The following is a 23,256-nucleotide window of genomic DNA, read 5'->3' on the forward strand; positions in this document are numbered from 1 at the left end:
GAAACCGAGGACAAAGAAGATATAAAAGCATAATGGGGAGATGACAGACGATGATAGCTCAAACCGACATAATGAGGATTAGGGTTAAGTGTGGTCCGTATACCTTTCCGAAGTGCAATCGGTGTACTAGGAGCAGGGTCAGGTGCAGGACGAGGACCAGTTGGGCCTGATGGAGGACGCAAACGACGATGATAAGTCAAGAGTGGTGTTCCTGTGGCTGGGGAACTAGAGGGAACAACACTAAACTCCTCAACGGTTGGTATGGATGAAACCTCTATGGTCGAAGGTGGAGGAGGAGCTATAGTAAACTCCTCAAAGGTCGGTATAGGTTAGACCTCAGGTATATCATGGTGGTCAGCAGAAGTAAAGAAAGGTTTAGACTCAAAAAATGTGACGTCAGCTGACATAAGGTACCTACGAAGATCTGGAGAATAACAACAATATCCCTTCTGAACACGAGAATAACCAAGGAAGACACACTTGAGAGCACGAGGAGCTAACTTATCTTTCCCAAGGGCTAAGTTATGAACAAAACACGTGCTCCCAAAAACACGAGGTGGAAGAGAGTATAAGGGTGACTGGGGAAACAATACTGAATGCGGAATCTGATTTCTCTTTCCCGGAATCGCTGGAATTTATGCACAGCGATAAGTCTCTCACAATTGCTCTGATACCATGTGAGAAGACACGGGAGAAAATATGTTATTGATATTAGATGAACAATACAATCCAAGAGGTCCTTATTTATAGCTATACTATACAAGGACATACTACTCCTCTACCAATGTGGGACAATACTACACTATATACATGCTGTAAACTAACACATACTACAACTTTTTGGTGTTTTCTTTACGTGGCATTATATAGAAATTTTCTTTAAAATATAGGGACTACTTAGATCTCAAGACCAACTTATGAATTTGATGACGCATTCTTTATTGATAAATAAAGTGCTGAATTTGTTTATACCTATCTTGTTAAATATTACTAATAGATTCAAAAGTTGTTAGTAACATTTCTCCATTTTGTAGGTGCTTAATGACTGTCTCGGTTTTGCGGGTCCATTGCTACTCAATAAGTTGATTCGCTTTCTTCAGCAAGGTTTGCACATACAATTCTTTCATTTTTCCAGTATCCATTCTGAATCGAATGAATTTAATTCATACTTTCTCTGGAAAACTGATATTTCTATCTTGTTTTTGGAGCCTTTGATATTTGCAAGACAGTTGTTTTTCTTTGCTTTTCAGCTGGCATAAAAATTAATGCTCTCCTAGAGTTAATTATAACCTTCGTTTTAGACGTGCACTCGGAAGCTTTCTGAATGATTCTCTTGTCAATCAACATTGTGCCTCCATAAAATTAATTCTAACCTGATATTAGTACGTGTGGTGGTAAAATTTTCAGAATCATCACTCTTGTTCACATTCAGTTGCTGCGTGTACGCTTTTGGATTTTCATTGTGGATGTTTTCTCTCCATCAATCATTAGAGTGTAGATTTTTAGTTGAAGATATTTTCTTTCTTTTCCTTTACAAGGAGTGTAGTATCTTCAATGTAAAGTGGTCTCATTGTCATCATTTATTATGGTCTACATTCCATGAATATGCAGATAAATGCTCTTTCCAGTTTAACGGTGTTATCGGCAATGTTTAGCTTTAATGTTGTATATCATCAAACTCATTTTAGGGTAGATCAATTAACTACTTATTTGACAAGTGTGCCAGATGTCTTCATGACTGTTAATTGGATCTTTTATAACATTCTTATGGTTGAATAACCCTTTGTGACTGGTGTTCGTACTCTTTTGTACTCTTTATCAACAGGTTCAAGAGACTATGATGGCTATATTCTTGCACTATCCTTGGGCCTTTCTTCTGTCTTGAAGTAACTATTACTTTCCGTTCCTGGAATTCATTAATTTTAAGTTATGACGTGTTTCAGCTTCTTTCAAGTTCTTGTCAAACAACATGGTGTTATTGGTGAACTTTGTATGTTACTGATTGAACACTCAATGTTGTCTTGCACATACACACAAAAAAGAAGAGAAAATTGTGTGAATTCTAGGTTCTCGTTTATCAGCATATGGGATTTCAAGTTAGATCATGTTATTAAGTTGTTATAATCTACATATATAACCTCTCAATTTTTAGTGTGTCTTAGAGATGACTTCCATGGTTTGGCCAAACTTGAGTCTTGGATAGATACTAGACTTTTACTTAAAAATTTTCTCTTATCAACATTTTCTGAGAGTAGGACATTTACTCACCATCTCTGTATCTCCAACCTCATTAGAATTTCTTTGTATTTTTACTTTTTAAACTTGAGTTTTGCAATAATTCTGTATTGTAAAGTGGGAAGTGGATTGGAGTTCTGCCCGTCTCACGTTTTCTCTCTTGGGAATGTATTCTCATTGTGGTAAGCTTACAACCTGGGTTATCTATATTTGGGATACTTCTCATTCTAGCTGTCATACTAGATGTCTTTCTCGCATTTGTCTGACCTTTTTAGTTGTATAACTTAAGCTGTAAGTTATTATTGGGCTCTGATTTATGACATATTGTCTAAGTCTTAGAAGTTCTCTCTGCATTGCTGCAGATCGTTCCTTGATACACAATATACTTTTCATCTTTCAAAGCTCAAGCTCAAGCTAAGATCCAGTATCATGAGTCTTATTTACCAAAAGGTGAATCTTTATTAACAATGTTCCATTATAAGGTCCTTTATTACCCTGAACAATCTGTTCTATAGCCACATTACAACTGTGTCATACTGGATTCATGTTGCATCTTTATTTTATACTATTTATCTTCTTATCTGAATATGTTCATTTTGTAATTTGTATCATCAATAATTCTAACTAGACCATGTAGATGTTAAAGTGGCATTTAACTAGTCTCTTTGAATTTGGGGAAATGCCAGGCCATTTAGATGGTAAAGTGGCATTTAACTAGCCTCTTTAAGTTTGGGGCAATGCCAGGTGCTTCTTTCTTGTCACATGAGGAGGGTGTTTATTGTCATTACTTTCTAATGAAACGAGCATAAATCTTGTTCTTTCAGGACTAGGTCTTAGCTCTTTTAAGTTTGAAGAAGTTGTAGAAATGCCTCTTCTAACTGATAAACGTTACAGTATTATTTTTCTATGTTCTCAACTGAATAATAGGTAGGGGTAAGGTCTGCGTACGCACTAAACTCCCCAGACCCCACTTGTGGGATTCCACTGGGTTGTTGTTCTCAACTGAATGATTTTTGTCTTTTAAAAGCCTAAAATTGGAAGTTTTTGATTTGTTTATTCCAAGGTGTGAAGTGTTTCCATTTATTTTCTAATTCAATTTTTAATGTTATTGTTAACGTTTTCTCCCTGCATATCGTTGTTTTTATTCAGATTACCTCCATCTGGGTATTATCAAACTTGAAATGTTCTTCCTAAAATGAGAACATTGACACCCATCGTTTGTCTGGTTAAAGAGCAAGTACATTAGGAGTTTTGAGCTCTTTGGTTTTAGATAGTAGAGTATGATTCGCAATGAATTGAGTTTTATTTCTATACTAATGGTTGTTGTCTATAGTGACTACTAAGAGAAAAAAATAATAAATTGGTTATTTTTGTTCCATGTAAAGGTTGTCTACCAGTTTTCTAAGCCTAAAGCTAGGAGGGCCTAGTACCATTTTGCAAAACCTAGGAAATCCAGGTGGAGAGTACCTTGTTTTTTTTGATTTTGCACCGGGTGTCCGAGTCTCTTTGAGCCCCGACTAATCCCGGGGGTGCACAGGCCCTCGGCAAGGAGTTTCCCGCAAGTGCACCACGGTTAATTCAGGTTTTACCCAGTCCGATGGCCCTCAGAAATTGTTTGCACCCAGTGAGTTTCGAACTTGAGACCTTGAAAGGGAGCAAACCCCAAGGCTCAAGTCAATTGTCACCAGGCCAACCCCTGAGGGTTGAGTACCTTGTTATTTATCTTTTTCATTTATCATGTATAATGGTCATAGGGAAAAGTGATATATCAATCTTGTAAAGTCGTGTCCATGTGTCTACCACTTTTTAAAGCCTAAAGGGGCGTGCTAAGTTTTCAAACTTCAACTCTAAGTGAAAGTTTTACATACTACTTGATATTAGTGACTAACATTGCCATTTTTCTTTTCAAGTGTCTTTCTGTTAGTTTGGCCGAGAGATCAAAATTTTCTGAAGGAGAAATTCAGACATTTATGTCCGTGGATGCTGATCGAGTTGCGAACCTGTGTAATAGTTTTCATGATATATGGAGGTCAGTATTTTCTGTCTCGAGAGGATAATGTAATTGGTTGGCCCATGTCTCAACCCTCCCCCCCCAAAAAAAAAAAAAAATAGGATATCCAAAATGAAGACGAAGAATATACCTTCCTTTTGCTTAATAATCTTCTTGTGATCAGTGTTTGAGAGATCTGAATTAAGATTTCATTCATGCAGTAGTGGCTACTTCTAAATGAATTATATTTTTAAGATTTCATTCATGCAGTAGTGGCTGCTTCTAAATGAATTATATTTTTAAGATTCAATTCATGCAGTAGTGGTTGCTTCTAAATGAATTATATTTTCCCCAATTTAACATCATTAGGTAGATGGAAATTAGCATCATCCTTATTGTGAAGGCAGCATACTTTGTGACATGCACCAAAATTTCCATTTTTATGAGAAATTTCCAACATATGTTTGACTTTGACACTTAATTCTGCTCAGCTCGACATGGCAATGCGAATTATGTTTCTTTGAATTAATGTTATGGTTTCCTTTGAATAATTTTCTAATTGTAATCTTTTATATGACCTACCATTTGTGTGTGTCTCTTTTTGATATTTGGTTAACAGTCACCATCCTTGGGGATTCTAGAAACTACAAGGATAAAAGGCCCTAACTTAAGAAACAGTCACTGGCAAGACAGAAATAAACATCTAGGGTCTAGGTTGTCATGTTTCCAAAAATGTCTTTCTTTCCTTAAAGTTTCAAGAAACTATTAGCAACTCTCTGATGCCTAATTCTTCTCAGTGCATATTGAGACCTACTTGTGCCTCCTAAATCTATGCCGAAACATTCTTGATGAAGTTTTTTAATAGCAAGTTGTCATTTTCACTTATGACCGGAAAGAAGAAAAACATCGTAGGAAGTTGGAACCACTTAAAAATGGTCTCCATAGTTCAGTGAATCATAAAGATTCACCGACTGCCTTTCAGTAGGAAACTTGAAATCCATGATATATGAAAACTCAACGTAAAGTTAGCATCTAGCTAAATTTGAGTTGAATGTAATGTATCTGTGCTGTCTGTAAAAAAAGATTTTCTTATTAGTATCTAGCTGTACACAACGATGTCGTCTAAATTTTGGATGTTGTGATATATATCCAGTATGCTTTTTACTTCTGTCAATTAAAATTTGGTATGATAATTTCATATTTGTGTTGATGTATCTTTAACTTTCAGACTCTGTTACCATTCCTTCTTACTCTACTTGCACATTCGTGACTGTAAATTCATGTATTTTCATTGATGATGCCACTATTAAATGCACATTTCTGATCCTAGTTTTAGTTTTCTTTTTGGGATAAATAATGATAAATTGTTGCTAAAAGAGAATGGTCCTGCTCCGCAAAATGTTCAACAAACTATAATGTGTTTTATCAGGGTCAACATGTTCGTTTGTATTTCTTTTTTCCTTTTTTCTTCTTGTTTTCTCTTTTGTTGTTAAGTGCATCTATTCAAGAAAAATAGAGGACCTTTTCAAAATCTACGATACAACTCACTGCTCCTTCTTGTGAGGCAGTGCCTATTTGAAATGTGATGACGTATTTAAAGTCTTTCATTCAAGATAATATCTAGCATGTTGCTTCGTTGAATTGATTAGACCTCTTATAAAAAGAAGAATGAAGTTCGCCAGCTTGGATGTTGTCCTTTTCCCTTTTCCTTGGTTACCAGATCTATTAATCATGAAATGCATCAGTTTGCCATTGCAGATTGGAACTGCTCTTTATCTACTGTATAAACAAGTCAAGTTTGCATTTCTGTCTGGAATAGCTATAACAATTCTGCTAATACCAGGTATTAGATGACTCAGATCTTGAACATGTGCAAAATTTATTAACAATTGAAAGCTACTGTGTCTGCACTAAATATTAAGTGTTCATACGACAGAGACAACTATATGTTTTAAGTTGGTCTGATGGAAATAGGGTGTCACCGTGATACTAAGTTGATTGATAACTTGCTTATTGTTGGGGAAGTGATAAGTGATAAATACAGACTAGTTGCCACTAGAAAATCTCGTGGATGTGATTGTGCCACTACTGTCAATATTGTTCATATCCACGGTCGTCTGCATATGAGGTTTTCCTTGAGAGGTTGATGTAGGTTTAGGGCTTAGTTTAAGGAGCAATCTATATTTTTCAACTTAGATAACAAATCACCATCAGGAATAAAATCAATAGTCACTATAGTCTTAGACCTTGTCCTGCAACATATCTTCAACCTTCAAGGAAGATGATACATTTTTATTTTCAAAGGGCTTTGGTAAGTGGTTCTTGATATGTCAAGGCCTTTATACATTTAGTCAATTCTAGAGAAGGCTTGATAAGTGTTATTCTGTGCAGTTAATAAGTGGATTGCAAATGTGATTGCAAATGCTACAAAGAGCATGATGGAGCAAAAGGATGAAAGGTATGTGGCAGCAACTCTTTATAACCTTGCCGGAATTCATTTTGGTATATCACCTCATATGGGGCTATTCCTGAAATGTATGTTCATTCATCTTCTTTACCTGGTCAGTGCTATTGGAAAGATCAAGTGTATTGGTGCCAATGTTGAATAATCACAAATTTCTTTTCTAAACTTGGCAGAGAGTCTACCTGAATGTGATCAATCTCTTAACATTCTTTTGCAGTTTTTCTAGTGATCCTAAGGTTATGTTGTGAACTTTTTATGTTGCCTTTTCTTTCTGGAGTGTCAAGTGTTCTGTTAGCTTACAGAAATCAAAATTAATGTGTGTAGTAAGGAGAGACATATAGATACGAGCAGATAGGTTAAATATGCAACCAGACATTTAAGGCTTTTTCTTTGTTCAGATGTTAGATCATATAGCAACTAATGATACCAGATAGTTGCTGGTAGGGAAGTATTGAAACACACATGATCAATTTTTCTCTTTACAAGGCGAGATGTCTTGGATTGTGGTGTTATCACATTATTCATATGGCTGGCATAGGAAGAATTGAACTAGAGCCCAAGGATAATTTGAAGATTGAATGTTACATGTTCCACCGGCTTAAATTCATGCTGAAGTTATAATCCAACCTGAATGCCGCATCAGTTAAAAGAACGTATTTACACATTTCATCAGCAAAAGTTTCTGGAAGTAGTGTCTTGTATGCAAGAATTAGCTTATTTCAAAATCAGATAATTTAAGAGAAGCTTTCCTTTAAGCTGATGACTTTCTATCCTTAGTTCGATGCTGTCCTCATGTTATTAGGGATGTTTATACATTATCGATCTTGTTTCTTCACAAATAAGAAACTGCTGGTTGGATTCTTTTTAGAATTAAGCTGATGCTTCTATTTGTTGAAGAAAATATTTAGAAGACGGTTTTTTTGTGTATAGTGCTTAGGGTGGGAAGGGAGAAATGTCTTGGATGAAAATCATGTCCAGATTTTTTCAATGAAGTACAAAGAAGTAATGAGTTATGTCTTTTGAGTTTTGTAATTAGCATTCCTTATATTTGTTACGATCCATTGTCCATGCCTCTTTGCAGGGTTAGAATGACAGCGGAGATTTTAACACATATACGTACTTTTAAAATGTATAGTTGGGAGCTACTTTTTGCAAGTTGGCTAATGAAGACGAGATCGGAAGAAGTGAAATACCTATCAGTGAGACAATATTCGTCATCTTTCTAGTACTTTACGCTTGATAATATGAGCCATATGACTTAAATCTTAAACTTAGAATTTTCCTGTCAGACTAGGAAATACTTGGATTCATGGTGCGTTTTCTTCTGGGCAACAACACCAACACTTTTCTCGTTGTTCACATTTGGACTCTATACTTTGATGGGCCATCAACTTGATGCAGCAACGGTACAATCAGAGAATCTAAAGTAACTTGCTTGCGCAATTTTTTAACAATCGTATGTTGCCTAATTGTTTGGTTAAAATTGCAGGTTTTCACTTGTGTCGCACTGTTTAATAACTTGATTTCTCCATTAAATTCATTCCCTTGGGTCATCAATGTGTTAATTGATGTGAGTTGTGAAAATTCTTTTGTTTGAGAAATTATCCTCCTTTATTTTATAATAATTGTTCAATCTTTTGTTTTGCAGGCTGTAATATCTTCCAGGAGGTTATGCAAGTATCTATCCTGTTTTGAGCGGGATACAAACATGGAACAACCAAGCAATTGTTCGGTTTTCTCTTCCTCTGATAAGCAGGCCGAATTGCAAGATGTGGCTGTTGTCATCCGTGATGCATCTTGCACATGGTCGTGCCGTGAACAGAAGGAAATAGATTTGGTTTTGGATCCTGTTAATCTTCTAATTCCGAAAGGTTTACTGGTTGCAGTAGTTGGAGAGGTAAAACTCTATTGCTGTTATAAATAATTTATTTTAGAGCTCTGAGCTTATCAATGTGAGAAAATTTTGACCAGCCTCATCTGACATGAAATTGGGAGTATCTTAAAGCTTTGTCCTTTTGACCGTTTACAAGCTTATGGGTTATGGGATGACATTTCATATGTTGTTGTAGAAAACACAGACTTGACTATTTAACATTTTGGATCAAGAGATATTTGATATATGTATACTTTGTCTTAGAAATGGATATATGTTTAGAATTGTTATTGCAAAGCCTCTGCTTCTTAATGGTGCAAAAGTTTGTGAAACCTGAGCTACTGAGGATACTGTATATGTATGACTCGTGCTATTTGGGTTTTTCCTTTTCACCATATCCTGTTAGATGGAGTTGGAGATATGATTATAATCTCAGAAAAGAAAATTTGAATCAATATCTCTATGATCTTTTTATACTCTTACTACCTACAGTCTACCATTGGCACCTTCTTTAGTTTAATTCACCTTAGTAACCACTTTGGTGGTTCTAACTCTACGGAAAGAAACTACGATGGTGCAATGCTGTAGTATAATAAGAAGTTATACCTCCCTTTTCCACCATAGTAATGGGTGTAGCAGAAGTGATACACTGATTTTCTTGGACGCGTAGCTTTATGTAATGATTATACTGTGCATGGTTCCTTTCCAGCAAAACTATTATTTCTCTTATAACAGATCTTTTTGCCTGCAGGTTGGGTCTGGTAAATCATCCTTGTTGAATTTGATTTTGGGGGAGACGGGGTTAATTAACGGATCTGTGTACCGGACTGGTTCAATTGCATATGTACCGCAGGTGAACAAACAGCTGGTAGTATTGATGTGTTATGTAGCACTCCTGATCTCATATTTTGCCTATCTTTTCAGGTTGCTTGGATTCTCTCAGGAACCATACGTGATAACATTTTGTTTGGGAGAGACTATGACCCAAGGAGGTCTATTTCATTTACCTTTTGACAAGGCAATAAGAATTTGTTTGGATAGTTTCATTACATCAACTTTCAGTTCTCAGTTTTGCCTTTCCAAAGTCCCAATTCTGCTATTAACCTCATTATCCATTGAGATGATATTTTTTTGTATGCCTTGGACCCTTGAAAATTCACTGTATGAAGGTTTATTGAGGAATCACTATCTAACAGAAGCTTATTGGATTTTGATGAGAGCAGATACTCGGAAGTATTACAAGCTTGTTCCTTGGACTTCGATATTTCCAGAATGATGGGAGGTGATATGGCCTCTGTTGGAGAAAAAGGATTTAACTTATCTGGTGGACAGAGAGCTCGTCTTGCACTTGCCAGGTGATGTGATTCTCTGCCTTCAAATTGCAAGGTATTTGTCTAGTGACTGAGTAAGTGAATTGTCTCATCTTCTGACAACTTTTCTGTATCTGACAGAGCCATCTATCATGACGCGGAAATTTACCTACTTGATGATATCCTCAGTGCAGTTGATGCACATGTTGGTTTTTCAATTTTACATAATGCAATTCTCGGCCCTCTGATGAGTCAGCATACGCGCATCCTTTGCACACATAACTTTCAGGTTTTCCATTCACAACTTCCTTTTAGTGCTGGATATAATAGAATTTTTTTCAGGTTTCTGTTGAAATTGTCAAAAGTCCCACATCGGTGGATGACAATTTTGAATGGGAATTTCACCCTATAAAAGGAGGCCTAATATTTAGGATTTAAGTACACCTCTCATTTGCCTTTTTTATCTTCTTTAGGCATTTGTATCTTCTCTCTTTAGTATTATTTCACTTGTAATTTTGGAGTGGAATAAAATATTGATTGTGTCCGAGGAAGTAGGCAAAATTGGCCGAACCTCGTAAATTCTAGTGTTCTTTTATTGTTGTCTTATTGTCTTGTTTATTATTTAGTGGTTGTCATAATTTTTGGTATAGTAGTTGTGACTCATTCACACTATATACATTTGGCTTCCGCAACAATTGGTATCAGAGCCAAGGTACTGTCTAAGTATGCTCTGTGGTTGCAGCATAGTCTGATCTTCCACATCAGAAAAGATCTATCTTGGTAACTGAGTCAAGGTTCTGTCTGAGTATGCTCTGTGGTTGCAGCTTAGTCTGATCTTCCACACCAGAAAGGAAATAATCTTGATTTGTGTCGCCAGCTACTAAATAATATTTGTGTCTTTTATGGAAGACAATAAACAAGAAGAATCTACATCAAGTGTCAATAATACGTCATCGTTGGCATCTTCGCTTATGACAAGAATTGTGTCAAATGCGAAATTTGCGGTAGAAATTTTTGACGGGTCAGGACATTTTGGGATGTGGCAAGGCGAGGTTCTAGATGTTCTTTTTCAACAAGGGCTGGATCTTGCCATTGAAGAAAAGAAGCCAGATGTTATTGGAGAAGAAGATTGGAAAATTATCAATCGTGTTGCTTGCGGTACCATTCGATCCTACCTTGCTAGAGAGCAGAAATATCCATACACAAAGGAAACTTCTGCAAGTAAATTATGGAAAGCACTGGAGGATAAATTTTTGAAGAAAAACAGTCAAAATAAATTGTACATGAAGAAGAGACTGTTTCGCTTCACCTATGTTCCTGGTACCACAATGAATGAACATATCACCAGTTTCAATAAGTTGGTCACAGATTTGCAAAATATGGATGCAACTTTTGATGATGGTGACTTGGCCTTGATGTTGTTGGGGTCACTTCCTAATGAGTACGAGCACCTTGAAACTACTCTACTCCATGGAAATGACGAAATTTCTCTTAGAGAAGTTTGTTCGGCTCTGTACAGCTATGAACAAAGAAAGGGAGAAAAACAGAAGGGCGGTGAAGGAGAAGCACTAATTGTGAGGGGTCGTCCTCAAAATCAAATGAGGACTAAGAAGGGAAGATCCAAGTCGAGATCTAGACCCAGCAAAGATGAATGTGCCTTTTGTCGAGAAAAGGGGCACTGGAAGAAAGACTGTCCGAAGTTGAAGAATAAGGCCAGAAATAACAATGGAAAGGCCATTATGGATTCAAATGTAGCTGATTGTGATGATTCAGACTTCTCATTAGTTACAACAGAGTTATCAACATCATCAGACATATGGTTGATGGACTCGGCTTGTAGCTATCATATGTGTCCCAACAAGGACTGGTTCGTGAATTTTCAAGAAGGAGAATATGGAGTCATCCACACAGCGGATAATAGCCCTCTTACCTCATATGGCATTGGTTCAATAAGATTAAGGAGCCATGATGGAATGATCAGAACATTAACAGATGTTCGATATGTACCGGGTTTGAAGAAGAATCTCATCTCTGTGGGAGCCCTAGAATCAAAAGGGTTCAAAATCATTGCAGAAAATGGAGTGATGAGAATATGCTCCGGTGCACTAGTGGTAATGAAGGCCAATCGGAAGAACAATAACATGTACTGCTATCGTGGTAGCACAGTTATTGGGACAGCAACAGTGACATCCAGTGATGACAAAGAGGCAGAAGCAACCAGGCTATGGCACATGCGCTTGGGACATGCTGGAGGAAAATCCTTGAAAGCTCTATCTAATCAAGGATTGTTAAAAGGCGTAAAGACTTGCAACTTGGAGTTTTGCAAGCATTGTGTCAAAGGGAAACAGACAAGGGTTAAATTTGATACAGCGATCCATAATACTAAAGGCATTTTGGATTATGTACACTCTAATGTTTGGGGTCCTTCCAAAACACCTTCATTGGGTGGGAAGCACTATTTTGTAACCTTTGTTGATGATTTTTCCCGAAGAGTGTGGGTGTATACAATGAAGAGGAAAGATGAAGTGTTGGGAATTTTTCTCAAATGGAAAACGATGGTGGAGAATCAAACAGGCAGGAGGATCAAGTGTATTCGCACAGACAATGGAGGTGAATACAAAAATGATCATTTCAATAAGGTCTGTGAAAATGATGGCATCGTCCGACACTTCACTGTCAGACATACACCACAACAGAATGGAGTGGCAGAACGTATGAACCGGACTTTACTGGAGAAGGTACGGTGTATGTTGTCCAATGCTGGCTTGGGCAAAGAATTTTGGGCTGAGGCAATTACATATGCATGCCACCTCATTAATCGTCTACCATATGCTGCTATTGATGGCAAGACACCATTTGAAAAATGGTATGGAAAACTTGTTGTAGATTATGACTCTTTGCACGTGTTTGGCTCAATTGCATACTATCATGTGAAAGAGTCAAAATTGGATCCGAGAGCAAAGAAGGCTATATTTATGGGGATTACTTCTGGAGTCAAAGGATACCGCTTATGGTGTCCAGAGACAAGGAATATTATATTCAGCAGAGATGTTACCTTTGATGAATCTGCCATAACAGATAAGGTGACAGTTGAAGATGTCAAACAAACTGGTGGTGCATCAAAGCAGGTGTAGTTTGAGGGAAAATTTATTTTTCCTACACAAGAAGCAGAGGAGGAAACTCACGAAGATTACCCTCTGGAAGAAGAGCCAGTAGAGAGGGAGATTCCAACTCAGGAACCTCGACAACAACTTGAATCAATAGCAACCAGCAGACCAAAAAGGACAATAACGAAACCTGTTCGTCTCATAGAGACGGTTGCTTGTGCAACCTCAATTGTAGCTGATGGTATTCCTACCACTTATAAAGACGAAATCCAAAGTTCAGAAGAAGATAAGTGGAGGATTGCCATGAATGAAGAAATGCAGTCCCTTCATCAGAATCATATATGGAAATTGGCCAATCTCCCGAAGGGAAAAAAACCAATTGGGTGCAAATGGGTATTTGCAAAGAAAGAAGGATTTCCTAACCAAGAAGATGTTCGCTACAAAGCAAAATTGGATATGCTCAGAAGGAGGGAATTGATTACAATGAAGTATTTTCTCCAGTTGTAAAACATTCCTCCATTAGAATTATGTTGGCTTTGGTAGCACAGTTAGATTTGGAACTAGTTCAGATGGATGTAAAAACTGCGTTTTTACATGGAAACTTGGAGGAGGAAATCTACATGAATCAGCCAGAAGGATTCAAAGTTGCTGGAAAAGAAAATATGGTATGCAAACTTGAAAAATCGTTGTACGGATTGAAACAATCTTCTAGACAATGGTACAAGCGATTTGACAAGTTTATGTTGCGGCAAGGGTATAAGAGAAGCAAATACGATCATTGTGTGTATTTGCGCAAACTTAATGATGGTTCCTTTGTATATCTTCTCCTATATGTTGATGATATGTTGATAACTTCCAAGAATTCAGAAGAAATTGATAAGTTGAAGATTCAACTGAAGGAGGAGTTCGAGATGAAGGATCTGGGTGAGGCAAAGAAAATTCTTGGCATGGAGATAATAAGAGATAGACGTTCAAAGAAACTCTGTTTATCTCAGAAAGAATATTTGAAGAGAGTACTACAGCGTTTTGGCATAGATAAGAAGACTAAGCCAATTAGTACGCCACTTGCTCCCCATTTTAAGCTAAGTACTACTATGTCGCCAAAGGATGAAACTGAACAGGAGTATATGTCAAGGGTACCATACGCAAATGTTGTCGGTAGCTTGATGTATGCAATGGTTTGTACAAGACCTGACATTTCACAAGCCGATGGAGTTATTAGCAGATATATGCATAATCCAGGAAAGGAGCATTGGCAAGCTGTGAAATGGATTCTATGGTATATTCATAGTACTGTAGATGTTGGGTTAGTTTTTGAGCAGGAAGGCAATCGGTCTGTAGTTGGATATTGTGACTCAGATTTTGCGGGTGATCTGGACAAACGAAGGTCAACTACTGGTTATGTGTTTACTTTTGCAAAGGCACCAGTTAGTTGGAAGTCTACTTTGCAGTCAACAGTTGCTTTGTCTACAACAGAGGCAGAGTACATGGCTATTACAGAGGCTGTGAAGGAGGCAATTTGGCTTCAGGGGTTGCTAAAGGAGCTTGGTATTGAACAAAAAATATTACGATTTTTTGTGATAGTCAAAGTGCTATTCAATTAGCGAAGAACCAAGTTTATCATGCAAGGACGAAGCACATTGATGTTCGGTATCATTTCGTACGAGAAATCATAGAAGAAGGTGGAGTCACGGTGAAGAAAATTCATACTAAGGAGAACCTTGCTGATATGCTGACAAAAGTGGTGACTGCGGTCAAGTTTCAACATTGTTTGGATTTGATCAACATTGTTGAACACTAAAGATTGAAGATGAAGACACAACCAAAATTTATTATTGAGAGAAAATTGAAGAAATAGATTTTTGCCAAGGTGGAGATTTGTTGAAATTGTCAAAAGTCCCACATCGGTGGATGACAATTTTGAATGGGAATTTCACCCTATAAAAGGAGGCCTAATGTTTAGGATTTGAACCATATATAGTTTATAACAGATTTATAGTAAGAACAGATAATACCCAAGTAAAAGGGTGGATAACCAGAAAAGTACAAGATTCAGTTACAACAAAAGAAATACGCAGACTGGTATTAAATATATTAAACTTTACATTTACAATTGAAATAATCACTACTAACAATAATGTTGTTGCAGATTACTTGTCAAGACAAAGCTACCCAAACTGACCCAGATATTACAATGGAAAATCTACTCTTAGCCATGACTACACTTTGTAAGAAAGTGAAAAGTATGGATGAAGAGATACGGATAATAAAAACAGCTAGTAGTCAGCAGCATGACTCAAAAAATGCGGAGATAAGACGATCGGAAGTCTCTAAAAATCCAGAGCTAGAAGGTGACGTTGAGAAACACCTAAAAACTCATAACAGTTTGTTAAATGCAGTTGCAGGAAGCAGCACAACTAGCAGTTCATCTGCAAAGAAGAAAGAAGAAATTAAACCTAGATACACAAATATAAATATGAACAATTTATTTTCAAAACCATTCGTACAGAAAAATATCCAAAATACCCAGAACGAAATATTCCTACCACCACAGACAAATACCTACAAAGAAAGTCTGAACCAAGCCAAAAAGACATACAACCATATAACCCGTACATATATAGAGAACATACACAAAATACAAAACTTTTTAAACAAAAACCCAAGATCCCAAACTACCCAAAATCCAAATGAAGATTATATTACCCATTATCTAACAGGATACAATAAGTTAATAGCACTACCAAATACAAATGCAAAACTAGTAGCCACTTGCTACAATTATGGATTATTAGATACTGTATATACATAAACAGGACAGGAGATAGCTACCATACCGGAGTTACACAGAGCATTTATGCAATACAGAAGAATAACTAAAGGAACGTTATTCTATATACGATTTTATTCAGCTACAACAGAGATATTATATGAAGAGATAAAGCCTATCATACAAGTTATCAAGATCGGACTTACAAGAGAAATGCTGATACCAGAAAGAATAGAAGAACAAGAAGAAATAGAAAAAATAAATATTCCAGACTTATATGCAAATAAAAGGATTATTGGAATATCTACTATTCAGAATGCGATTTGGAGCTATTATTCAAGAGAACAAACAATGATATATTCAAATTGCAGAGAGATACGAGAAGCAGATATGGAAGAATTAAGGCAATGGGTCTTAAGCCTTTTAAAACCAGAACAACCTACAATCACAAGAGCTATAAGGACGAATTTCATCTCTCCAGAGCTGTTAACAAAATATTGCAAGCTAATCAGTCACAAATACCCAGACCACATATGCTCAAAATGCAAAGGAGAAGATAACATTGTTCCGGACGTACAACTGGAATAATCGAGAAGAAGAAGACAAACTAAACGACAAAAAACTATGGCAGACAAGATAAAGTAAAAGATATATTAGATTCTTTTCTTTAAATAGATCCGAAATTTGTATAATATATCTTTCATATGTCTTTATTTTCAATCCATCTTGGTTTTCATATGTCTTTTCGTCTACAGCAAATTCTTCTTTATTCATTTTTAATCTATATTCTTATCGTTTATTGCTATTGAATAATTGGCACTTATTATGAATTTAAATTTTTGATATATGAGATTTCCTTTTATTGCACTTATTATGCTTTTTTCTATAGGTTGTATTATTCTATCATCTACTAAATATATTTCTATAGGGGTATCTATTCCTTCCCTAAAACATGCTTTTATTAGTATTTCAGTTACTCCTAGGTGTACATATTTAATTGGGTTTTTTGCTTTTATATCTTGTATATACTTGTTATCTAATAATTCTTTTATATGCATTTTAAACTCTGTTAAGTCATCAAAGTTATATTTTTGGGGTTTTTGTGTTATTATGCTATTTTCTTCTATTAATTCTATTTTTATTTTTGTCTTATGTTTATCCCATCCTTTTAGAGGGTTATCGTCATATAATTTTTCTAATTTATCCTGGATTATTTTTGCTTTATCTATTGCAAATATAATAATTTCTAATTGAGTAGTTGTATTTTTACTTATATTTTCTAATTTTTGTGTGATTCTTTCACTTCCTCGTATCAATTCTGTAGTTTTTCGTTGTTTATTATTTACTCTTTTTGCTCCTACTTTATTTTTACATGGTGTGGTAAACCACCAGTGTATTTTTGTTATTATATGTGGGTATAGATTCTCTAGAAATGGCATTCCTAGTAGCACATCTTTCGTAGTGAATTCAAAGTTATATATTTCTTCTATAGTTAATATTTTATCCCATATTTGTATTTTTACATTCTTGGCTTTGTAGTTAATCATACTACCTTCATTATTAAATCCTGTTACTACCATAGGTGTTTTTAATTTTTCTCATTTTTTCGCTGGTAAACAATTATATTTACATATATTAGCTTCTGCCCCTGTATCTATCATTGGTATATAGTATCTATTATAATATCCTTCTACTATGATTTTTGCGAGTATATATATTTTCATTCTTCTGTTCTTTTTATTATTATTTTCTTATCTTTGTATGTTATGGTTAATTGTTTATCTCCTAGACTGTATGGTTTTACTCTTTCTAACCATTTTATTCCTAGTGTAATATTTTCGTTTTCATTTTCTTGACATATTTTAAATTGTATTATTAAAGGTATTTCCTCCAATAATTATTTCTTTTTCTGTTATTTCTTCATTTATTATTAATTCTTTAGGTAATTCAGGGCATAATTGTTCAGTAGTTATTATTTCAGTTTCTGTTACTAGTTCTTTTGTAATATAGTTTTCTTCTTGTCCTGTGTTTATTAATATTTGGTATTTTCTTTGTTCCATGATTCCAGTTATATAGTAGTGATATGTTTTTATTTTTTCTTTTGTGTTTATATATTCTCTTCTTGATGTACTTATTCTTGATGATGTTGGTGTTTCATAAGTTAATTGGTTTGGTATACTTGATGTACTTAATCTTTCTTTTACTATTTGTAAATCTTCTTCTATGTCAATTTCTTTATAGCTATATTCATTATTGTCAATAACTGTAACTATTCTTTCAAACGGGTTTTCTATTTTGATTTTATTAATTTTATTTTTTGCTCCTATTTTATGTTTTGTTGTTAGGACGTATAAGTTTTTACATCTAGCTGTAAATATTTTACTTCTAGGTGCTAATTCTATCCCTGATATTTTCCAGTATAGTACTAATGATTTATCTATATTCTTCATGTGTTATCACTTCTATTTCTTTTTCAGTCATTGGACTTCATTATCTTGGTTATCTATTTCATTATCTATTTCATTTTCTGTATCCGATATTTCATATATACTATCTTCACTATCTGGTTCATAATCTATATATTCTATCTGCATATATTCTTCATCATCAATTATGATTTCTGTTATTTGCTTTTTCTTTAGGTTTCTAGGTGCTTTACAGTCTTTAGCTATATGTCCTAATTTTCCACAGTTATAACAAGTACATTCTGTTAGTTTCTTTTTTGGTCTAAATGATCTTTTAGTCTGGTAATTTTTTACATAATATCTTTTTCTTGGTTTTTTACTTTTATATTTTGTTCTATATTTATTATATTTCTTTGTTTTCCATTTTTTATTATATGTATCTGTACATCCAAATTGTGGTGCTGTTTTATTTTTACAACATCTTAAGTTTTTTATTAATATTTTTTCTATTTTTGTTTCTTCTTTATATTTTTCACATAATTGTGCAAACCATTGTTGTAGAAATTTTATCCTAGCTCCTAAAGTATCTGTTAATCCTGCTTCATTCCCTACTGCAGGCGGGCAGTCCCGATCCGTGTAATAATAAATCCTATAAGGCCTGCTGCAGGCGGGCAACCCCGATCCATAAAATAGTAAAGCCTATAAGGCCTGCTGTAGGCGGGCATCCCCGATCCATATAATAATAATAATAATGTATAAAGCCATTATGGCATGCTGCAGGCGGGCAACCCCGATCCATTTAATGATAACATACATAAAGCCAATATGGCCTGCTGCGGCGAGCAATCCCATAAATATCCTCACAATGGACGAATATGACTGAGTGTGAAATGTATATATTTTTTTTGAAACAATTGAATCAACAGCAACACGATCCCATGGGTCCCAAAAATATTGGCACGTAGCCTAAACATGATCTTTAATAAAAGCCTCACTCAATTTCTTTAACACGTGGGAAATGTTCAGATAATAACATGATTCTTTAATTTTTACAACTTCACAGGATTTATTCAAGTTACAAGTTCTATGGTGCACGTCCACACGCTCGTCAACTATCGTGTGCGTCACCTCCAAACAGTTTGTATAACACCAATTCGGGGATTCATACCCTCAGAACCAAGTTTAGAAGTGTTACTTACCTCAAACCATGTAATTCTTTACTTCGCTATGCATTTGCCTCATGAATTGGTCTCCAAACGCCTCGAATCTAGCCATAATTAATTCGATTTAGTCAATAAAATTTATTGAAATTAATCCCATAAGAAAATACTAATTTTCCAACAAAATCCAAAATTTATCTCAAAAATCGCCCGTGGCACCCACGTCTCGAAACCCGACAAAAGTTACAAAATCCGAAAGCCCATTCAACTACGAGTCTAACCATACCAATTTTACCAAAATCCGACCTCCAAACCCTCAAATCTTATTTTCAAATCCCTAGGTTCAAATCCCCGATTTACACCTCAAAAATACGTAATCTAGTCGGATTATTCGATGATAAGTCAATATTATGGAGTAGAAATGATCGCAAGTGACTTACCTCAAGTTTCCCTTGAATTCTCTCTGAAAATCACCCCAAATTCCGTGCTTGAAGGTCCAAAAAATGGCAAAACTCGAAACCCCTTCGAAATGTATACTGTCCGGGGGTTCCGCACTTGCGACTCACTTAGCCGCTTCTGCGGTCTCGCAAGTGCGAGAATTCAACCGCTTCTGCGGTTTCGCCAAGCCTCCACTGGAGTCGCTTTTGCGAGCTAGGAGCCGCTTCTGCAGGCTCGCATTTGCGAGGCTCGCTCCGATTTTGCGGAAAAGCTTGCTTCTACAATGGCTGGTGCGCATATGCGGCTTCGCACCTATGATCAAACCTCCGCAGGTGCGAAAATACCTGAAGCAAAAATTCCAGCAGTGGTTTTAAGTCCGAATTTTATCCGTTAACCATCCGAAACTCACCCGAGGTCCCCGGGACCTCAATCAAACATACCAACAAGTCCTAAAACATCATACGAACTTAGTCGAACTCTCAAATCACCTCAAACAATGCTAAAACCACGAATCATACCCCAATTCAAGCCTAATGACCTTTGAAATTTCAAGTTTTCACAAACGACACCAGAACCTATCAAATCAAGTTCGATTAACCTCAAATTTTGCACACAAGTCATAAATGACATAACAGACCTATTAAAGTTTTCAGAATCGGATTTCGACCCCGATATCAAAAAGTCACCTCCTGGTCAAACTTCCCAAAAATTCGACTTTTGTCATTTCAAGTCTAATTCCACTATGAACCTCCAAATAATTTTTCGGACACCCTCTTAAGTCCAAAATCACCATACGGAGCTATTGGAATCATCAAAACTCCATTTTGGGTTAGTTTACGCATAAGTCGACATCCGGTCACAATTTTAACTTATGCTTTAAACCTTGAAACTAAGTGTTTCAATTCATTCCAAAACCTCATCGGACCCGAACCAATTAACTCGGTAAGTCATAAAATAACTGTAAAGCATAAATTGAACAGCAAATGGGGAAACAGGGTTGTAATACTCAAAACGATCGGCCGAGTCGTTACAGGAAAAACCCAAGGCTGACCAGGCTTGCTTCTGCGGACAAAGACCCACTTCTGCACCAAGTCTGTCGCTCCTGCGGCTCATCTCTCACACCTGTGGCTGGCCCAACGCAGGTGCGATTCTGACAGCAGTTGGGAGCTTCAGCTTTGGCTCCCAATTTTCAACTTGGTCCGAGCCTCGTCCGATTAACCCCCGAGGCCCCCGGAGCCCCACCCGAACATACCAACAAGTTTGAAATCATAAAACAGACTTGCTCGAGCCCTCGGAACGTGTAAAACAACATCAAAATTAAGAATCATACCTCAAACCAAATTGATTCAACTTAAAATTTTCAAAATTTTCAAACTTACTCCGAACGCGCCGAAACATACTTAAACTACTCGAAATGACACCAAATTTTGCGTGCAAGTATTAAATCACCATATGGAGCTAGTCTCAGGATCGGAATTCCAAACGGACCTCAATTAATCCAAAACTTACTCCAAACCAAATTTAAAGAACATTTAAACCTTCAAATAGTTGATTTTTCCTATTAAGTGCTGAAACGCTCCCAAGTTGTCGAAAACTCGATTCGAACATACGCCCAAGTCCAAAATCATCATACGAACCTATTGGAACCGTCAAATCCCGATTCCGGGGTCATTTTCTCAAAATGTTGACCGAAGTCAAACTTAGCATTTTAAGGCCAACTTAAGGAACCAAGTATTCCGATTTCAACCCGAACACTTTCAAATTCTGAACCAACCGTCCCCGCAAGTCATAAATTAGTAAAAGCACATACATGGAGTTTTATTTAGAGGAACGAGGTTCTAAAAGTCAAAATGACCGGTTGGGTCATTGTATTCTCCACCTCTTAAACAAACATTCGTTCTCGAACGGGTTTAGAATTTTACCTGGAGTGCTGAATAAGTGTGGATATCTGCTCCGCATGTCCTCCAAGGCCTCCCAAGTCGCTTCCTCGACTGGTTAGCCCATCCACTGTACTTTTACTGCAGTAATCTTCTTGGACCTCAACTGGCGAACCTGTTTATCAACAATGGCAACTGGCTCCTCTTCATAACCCAAACTCTTATCTAGCTGAGCCGTGCTGAAGTCTAATACATGAGATAGGTCGGCATGATACTTCTGAATAGTATTGTATTTTCTGTTTAAGGAACATCATTGGATATCCTATATAAGTATTAGATATGTTTCATTAAAGTCTTTCTACTTGATTTTACATTGAGTCTAAAACTTCTCATGTTCAAGAAATATATGCTTCACAGAGCCGATCTTTGTTGACATGTCTTTAACATTTTCACATAAGTTATGGATTAAATGAGAACCATATTTCTTTTGTGGAATTTAAATGAAATTACTTTTTATTTTTTTTAATTTCTTCAAAATCTAAAGAACTTGATATTTTTGCGTGGGGAAGCTTTCTATTAATTGATATTTTCCATTTTAGTATATTTGCATACATGTACATAAATATTTTGTTGATTCCATCTCACCTAAATTTATAACAAGATCACTTTATAAGTTAACTTTTTTATGACAGCTGACGAGTGTCTAGCGTATATAAAATTCTAACTCGTACTTTATCAAATAATAGTATAGAAAGATGTCGAACCCACAAAGATTGGTTTATCTATTCTACAGGCGTTTCTTGTTTTAATTACTATTTGAGAAAATCATAAAGAGTTTAGTTGTGAATTAACTAACTAAAAATGCACGAATAGAGCAATAGAAAATATTTTATTTTTCACAAATATAATAAAAAGGTGTTGGGATCCTGACTTCACTTAATATTTCTATTATATAGTAGAATTATTATTCTTCTCTATTTCTCAAAAATGTATAAATGCTTCTCACGATTACAAATATATATTATTACTAAAGTTGAATAATTAATTACACTCCTCTCGGTTATACAAATTAATCTTCAAAATAGTAATATCAAAGAACAAGAAATATATGATTGAACTAAAACATGCTCTTGTTAGTAAGTCCCTTTCGGTTACCCTACTTGTTATAACTGATTATTACACTATTCGCCTCTCTCGATTACAAATAAGTATAAAATTAGTTATAACATAAAAGAGATAGATGTTACTGAATAAATATTAACATTTATCAATACTACAATTAACTATATTATTTCTTCCGCCTCTCTCGATTACAGAATTAATAAACAATTAATATATAGTACAAGATAGATAGATGTTAATAAATCAAATAACGTCTAACTGTAAAAGCAAGTAAAAGTTAAATAAATTTTTTTAACTCAAGCATGTGAATTTGAGGAATAATATCTACTATTATATAGACATATTAAGATCTGCCTTTCTCCCAACACAAGAAAAGTTACTCCATACTGGAATTAGTACTAACAATGAAAATATTCTTGTCCATTAAATAAGAAAATAGAAAGAAATATTCAAGAAAAAGAATTCTCCCTATTTAATTAAAAGCAAGAACTAGAGTAATTTCCTA

General features: G+C 35.6%; 1 protein-coding gene across 3 annotated transcripts in view; it reads left to right on the forward strand.

The window, feature by feature from the left end:
- Positions 1-23,256, forward strand: part of LOC104108391 (ABC transporter C family member 13) — a 103,871-nt gene that overhangs the window by 11,666 nt on the left and 68,949 nt on the right. For all 3 annotated transcript variants that reach the window (XR_011415007.1, XM_070197655.1, XM_070197654.1), the window contains exons 7-20: positions 1,035-1,104; positions 1,826-1,886; positions 2,598-2,685; positions 4,146-4,264; positions 5,971-6,068; positions 6,617-6,683; positions 7,771-7,888; positions 7,979-8,095; positions 8,179-8,259; positions 8,338-8,586; positions 9,314-9,415; positions 9,487-9,554; positions 9,786-9,917; positions 10,014-10,161. Coding sequence is in view for 2 of the 3 variants with exons in the window: in XM_070197655.1 (XP_070053756.1) it covers positions 1,035-1,104; positions 1,826-1,886; positions 2,598-2,685; positions 4,146-4,264; positions 5,971-6,068; positions 6,617-6,683; positions 7,771-7,888; positions 7,979-8,095; positions 8,179-8,259; positions 8,338-8,586; positions 9,314-9,415; positions 9,487-9,554; positions 9,786-9,917; positions 10,014-10,161 (1,518 nt within the window). In the remaining variant the exon portion in view is untranslated. The remainder of the gene's footprint in view (positions 1-1,034; positions 1,105-1,825; positions 1,887-2,597; positions 2,686-4,145; positions 4,265-5,970; positions 6,069-6,616; positions 6,684-7,770; positions 7,889-7,978; positions 8,096-8,178; positions 8,260-8,337; positions 8,587-9,313; positions 9,416-9,486; positions 9,555-9,785; positions 9,918-10,013; positions 10,162-23,256) is intronic.

This window comes from Nicotiana tomentosiformis, chromosome 3, assembly GCF_000390325.3.
Source record: "Nicotiana tomentosiformis chromosome 3, ASM39032v3, whole genome shotgun sequence".
Taxonomy (NCBI): domain Eukaryota; kingdom Viridiplantae; phylum Streptophyta; class Magnoliopsida; order Solanales; family Solanaceae; genus Nicotiana; species Nicotiana tomentosiformis.